This window comes from Nanorana parkeri, unplaced genomic scaffold (assembly GCF_000935625.1).
Source record: "Nanorana parkeri isolate BGI_ZX_2015 unplaced genomic scaffold, ASM93562v1 scaffold157, whole genome shotgun sequence".
NCBI lineage: Eukaryota > Metazoa > Chordata > Amphibia > Anura > Dicroglossidae > Nanorana > Nanorana parkeri.
Genome location: NW_017306425.1, coordinates 650,299 through 656,280, shown reverse-complemented (window position 1 = coordinate 656,280; position 5,982 = coordinate 650,299). Strand labels below are relative to the sequence as shown.

The following is a 5,982-nucleotide window of genomic DNA, read 5'->3' as shown; positions in this document are numbered from 1 at the left end:
CCCCCCCCTCCCTCCATATGTTTGTGTTCCTATTCACACACACATACTGAAAGACAACTAAAATAAAATTCTTACCTTTTTTAGATGTTTTTTTTAAATCAGGCAGGATGGCTGATTGCAGGTTTTTCTCAGCCCTTTCACAGTGGTCTATCTCAATGGAAAGTCTTGGGACTGAAATTTGAGGATTGTGTTAATCTGATAAGCTTTATTAACATACATTGACAAGGCAACTCTCAATGGACAAGGTGACTCACCCCTTACAGCCCCTCCTAACGTTTCAAAGAAATGGAAGAAGAAATTTTAACCCTTAAAACACCAACCCAAGTAAAAGCAATTTAAAATACAGGAAGCAATTTCATTTTTTTTTTTTAGCTTATGCTACAGTATGTGAATGGGATTTTGGCTGCGAAAGTGGAAATACATTTTAAGGTCAACTGGCAATAAGCACAGTGGTTCCATGCACTGGTTTGCCCTGCTCCTTTCAATGGTTCAGCTGTTTTTTTTATCAGAGTGAGGAAGTGATGCCACTGGAGTGGAAGCACCGTGAGCACCACTGTAATGATTGCTTGGTTATCTAGAGACTTATGAAGGGGCCTGAGGTGAAGGAAAATTTGCCTAATCCTAGCTACTGGGCTATGAGGTTGCCCATCACAATGATAAAAGCTTAGGTGTTGGGAGGAGGCAGTGCCAGGTTCTCCACTCTGAAAATTGGGTCAATATTTCGTTCTGGTACACCAAGGTTGGTGGAGAGGAAAACTAGACTGGTGTCGTGTCTACAAACCTGGAGGTTCTTGTTGTGTGCAATGGTTCAGTGTATTTTTTTGAACATACCAAGTGTAGAAACGGTCAGGAGCACTAAGAATGGGTTCTCCTCTACGTTGTTGGTAGGAAAAATGGCTAGTTGGCACATGGCACCTTCCGATCTAGAGAGCTATGTTGTATATCTTACAACATAATGTTTTCAATTTAATAAAATATTTAAAAACCCCATACACCTAAAACTACATATGCATTGGGTAGAAAATGCAGTTGCAAATGAATAGCACAGTCCACATGCTGGACATTAATAAGTGACCCATTTTCAGGTGGTCACTGGGACATCTAGTGCAGTATTCAATTTATGGGCTGGTTAGAACTGCTTGTTTTCATGGCAATGGTCCTCTCACCCAATTTTACAGATGGCAAACAGTTTGTAGGCAGTTGTTGTTTAAAGCTGAACTCCAGGATAAGCAAAGGTCCTCTAAATACAAGAGTCATGTGTATTCTATTCTTTCCTCTCTTGGTGAGATTTGTGTATTTCTTCCAGATCTGAGCAGTAATCCAGTGCGAAACTTGGAGCTTCCTGTAATAAGGACAGCTCACTGCTGCTCTCTCTCTCCTTGTGCAGGGTGACTGGTCTTGGATCTGCCCCTTCTGTAGTTTCCGTAGTAGGTGGGGCCTGCTGGGTCCCTCCCACATGTCTGCTCTTTGCACAAGCTATGCACAGCACAGTGATGATGTCACAGCTACGTCTACAAGTTCATAACTTGTGGGTGTACTAAGGCATTAGGTGTACACAAGCTGGATGTACTGTATGGCCTTTGTGGTTATTGAGGCGGATATTTAGATAAAAGTTATTGTGTCTGGAGTTCAGCTTTAATTTAATCTTTGCTTTCATGATTGCAGTTTTATAAATAACACATTTGCTTGTCTTCCATATATGAATTTTAGAATGTGGCAGGTGTTCAGACAGATGGGTACCGAGCACCTAATGAGAGGCTGCCTTGAGTAACATCAAAAATGTGTCTGAGACATTTCTCCCCAGGCCCACAGGCTGGGGGCCACTGCTGAACTGAGACATGGTTAAGCCATCTCTTATCATAAACAGTGATCTACACATTAATGTTGTATAAGATAATGTTTATTTTGAATCAAGTTTGATGCATTTAAGATTTGTTGCCATGTAACAGCATGTCATGTCCCACAACAAGACCTGAAGGTGGTAATTTATGCCTCAGAGATATGTGGAAGGCTTCCTGGCCCTGCTGTAATCCTTCTAAAGCTCCACACAGACGCTGCAATGCTGGAGGGATCTTCCAGCTGAGTACATAAGGGATTTCATGTAGGGCCATGCAAATATCAGCTGTCAGTCTCCGAGGAAAACTGCTGAAAGTAATGTAAACATATGTAACCTTCCGGGAGGAAACCTGTATCTCTCCAGTCCCTCCGGCTGCCCAATAACTGATGACGTGCTAATATTTGCAGTTCCTCCATTTTAAAATCAGCATAACATTTAGTCATCATTCATGAGAAAGAAAACGCATGCATATTCCCAGCACTGAGCAATGTATCTTGTAAAGCAAACTAATGCTTTAATAGCAGCCCCGCCACCAGCACACGCTCCCCTTCACTCCAGCACAACTTGAGTTCAGCCAACAGAAGGGAGCAAAAGCTACCCAGTAGGTATGTGTGTGGGTTTGATACAAACCTAATTTTTTCCTGAGCCTGGACCTACAGCCAGAACTTCCTCTGTCCCTTCGGGACATGTAGCTGCGGGTTGGGGAATGCTCTGGCTGCAGTGTTCTGGGCTTGCAGGTGGATGTGTCTCACAGTTTTGCAAGGGCAATCTTGGGTAAATTCTATTCCAACCAAGCCCACAGACATGACTAATTCTCAGTACTTCCAAGGATGGAGGAACATGTGACTCACTAGAAATGGGTGGAGAACTGTGCTCTATGTCCATTAAATTATGGTATTGGCAAGTATTTGGCATTTTGCACAGTAGGGTATGGACTGGCCAGTTCAGCATAGACGTCTCTGCATTTCTACTGAATAGTGCAGGTTCGTAACCAGACCTGAGTCTGTAGCTCTCCTTCAGCTGTGTCTGTCTGTCCCATATTGCCAATATATGTCCATTAAAGTATGCTATAAGTAAGTATGTATTTGGCATTTTGCACGGTAGTAGTTGGTCGCATTCAACTGGTCTATGAAGACACTTGTAGCTTCTACAAGCCACTTCTTCAGTTCTTATAAATATTGGGAAAATACCCCAGCATCTACCACACAGGTTGAGACAATAACCATGGAAAGGCAGATGTTGCCAAAAGATTTGCAATTGTGTTCGGCCAGTCTTCCCACTCAGACATCCCTGCCGGACAGTTCAACCAGGTCAGTGATCTGGTTAAGCTTTACATCTTGAGCACCAATTTTTCCCTAGCCTGATGATTAAACAATAAAGGATGAGGCCATCACGCTCTCTTCCTATCAGATGGCTGCTATTGATTGACAACATCGTGCAGTACATTAGAACTTGACTGACTCACACTGCTGGCTCTCAGTCTGCTCAGCAAGCATGTAAAGGAAGCTAATATAAAGAAATACTAAGGCACTTATGGCGCTATATACAAAATTACATCTAATGTGTATAGTTTTAGGGCACATGTACTTGCCTTTCATTCTTCATAAGTTTACAGAAACCAACAAATCTTTGCTGGTTACATAGCACACATTTCTTTCACATGTAACACCGAATTTTAGTTCCAACAACCCTGTGATGTTTCGTACTGATAACTGACTCAAATATATGTCATGTCCACAGTTTGGATCTAAAGGAACCATCAAACCTTACCCAAACTTCAATGCAGCTGACGATGTCCAGAAGTTGCGGACTGCCATGAAAGGGATGGGTGAGTGGCTGGACATTTTCAAGCCGTGATTTGTCATAATTGTGATGATTATGGCTTACAGCTCATGAAAACCCCAAGAACCCCAAATCCACAACCTCAAAAAAGTAGATTATTACATGCAATGAATAAAACAAGGATTGTCAAATAGAACAATATCGGACCCCTGAAAAGTACAAGCATGCATATGTACTCAGTACTTGGTTTGGGCCCCTTTTGCAGAAACTACTTTTGCACGATATTCTAATTATTCGAGTTTCATCTGTATTAAATGCTGCTGCATTGTTTTTTCTCAATCCACTCTTTTCTTCAGTAAAGAGTGGAGTGAAACATTCTTCAGTATTTTTTAAAATGTATTGTTTTTTCTAGCACTTTTTGAACTAATCAGTGGTGCTGGATATAGAGCTCCTGTGCGCCACTACCCACCACTCGGGAAGGGTGTGCACTAGGCATGTCACTAGTTGGTACTAGTTGCTTGGACAGCTCAGACTCAAGCTGCTGCTGGAAGAGGAAGGTGCAAGGGAGTGAATTGCTGCTGTAGTCTTCTTGTACTATTGAATGTAAGGGTGCACACAAGGTAGGAACACCAGCTGCAGACCCAGCCAGGAGTACACATGCAGAGGTTGCTCAATGGGACCCTGCAAAGGGATAGAGCCACCCTAAAGAAGGAACTGGAGATTTTTTTTTTTTCCAGAGTTGAATGCAAAGCAACCACAGGAAAACCACACAGCAAAGATTTAAAAAAATGTTGAGGTCTGCAGCACTATGGGCTTTTAACATTTCAGGCTCCAACACAGCTGGGTGTTCAGGCATGATCTGACTGATATGTCCAAGCTAACCCTTCCATTCACTCAAAGGCTTGGCTTAACCAGCCTATCTCAGCCAGGGTGCCTTGAAAATCTGCGATGGTAGGACTCTGATGTGAAAGGGGGGACTGAGAGCTGCTAACATGAAAGGAAGAGGCTCTGATGAGATGGGGGACAATGATGTAAAGGGGAACTCTGATGTAAAAAGGGGAATTCTGATGTGAAGGGGGGACACCACTTCTTTTTTTTTGTGTTTTTGCGTAGGGTCCGCCTTTAACATTCATGACATTTCAGACTTGGGTCCCTTGAGATTTTACATAATTTTAAAGATTGTTCTTGACTGAAAAAAGGTTGGTTAAGCCAGCGTGTCTCAATGACTTGTGCTCATGTAATGCAGAGTGGGGAAAGGGGGGTGGGGCACCACTGGTAGGCAATGTCATTGCTGGGATTGGAGCTACTTTCTGCCTGTCCACCCACTTTTATGACAGAAGTTAGCCAATGGACAACTGATTACTCCTTAGACTTAAGGTTATTTTACAATCTTAATGAAAATGGTTAAAAGTAGTGGCTCCCATCTCATGTCTATGCTTATCTTGAAGAGGAACTCCATGTGCAGCCAACATACACAGTTAGGACATCTATGTGTTAACAGTAGATAATATGCGTATTTTACCTGCCAAAGATCTGTGACTCTGATCACAGATTCTTATCATATACATATATCTGCCATACTGCATAGCCAAGAAGAATACCGTGTCCTGGTTCAGCTTTTCAACTTGCTGGATTACCTTCCTTCTAACCCAGGGGTGGCAAACTCAAATTCATCGGGGGCCGCATCAGCAGTATGGTTACCCTCAAACGGCCGGTTGTATAGGACTATGCATCTACTCTTTATTATCATAAATAGTTGCCTCTGCATTCAGTTGCTACTGGTTTTAATAATAATTTAAGTAATAACTAGCCTTGAAAACATCCACAAGAAACTTTATTGGAGACTGCTCAGACTGCAGCAGAAATCCCTAATCTGGCGTTTTCAAGTGACAGCTGTCACCTAGTCAAGTTAATGATCAGGTGACAGCAGCTCCCTGTAAACGCATGCACACCGCATGCTCCTTAGCAGCGGGGGAGGGGCGGCGATTTGCATATGAATGAGCCGTGATATTTACATATGAATGGGCCGCGGCTTATCTTATTGATATGCAAATTAACGCAGCCCATTCATATGTTAATATCTTGGCCGGTACCGGGACAGCGCAGGCTGCAGGAACAGCACCAACAAGCTCCGGAAAGAGTACAGAGTAGAGAGGGCTGGGGGAGGAGGTGTTTCTCTGGCCTCCCCCACCAGCGCCCTCTAGTGTCTACTTTGTGGTAGTGGCGGCTCTGCTCGCTACCACACAGTAGACACTGCTCTGCACAGAGTCGGCATAGCGGACCGGCCCTGGCTGCTGTGCGGGCCACATTACAAGGTCCAGCGGGCCGGATTCGGCCCGCGGGCCTTGTGTTTGCCACCCCTG

At 43.6% G+C, this 5,982-nt stretch overlaps 1 protein-coding gene across 2 annotated transcripts in view; it reads left to right on the top strand.

The window, feature by feature from the left end:
* The window catches only part of ANXA4 (annexin A4), a 72,742-nt gene that overhangs the window by 25,372 nt on the left and 41,388 nt on the right, over positions 1 to 5,982 (top strand). For both annotated transcript variants that reach the window (XM_018554408.1, XM_018554409.1), the window contains exon 3: positions 3,578 to 3,665. In XM_018554408.1, the coding sequence (XP_018409910.1) occupies positions 3,578 to 3,665 (88 nt within the window). The remainder of the gene's footprint in view (positions 1 to 3,577; positions 3,666 to 5,982) is intronic.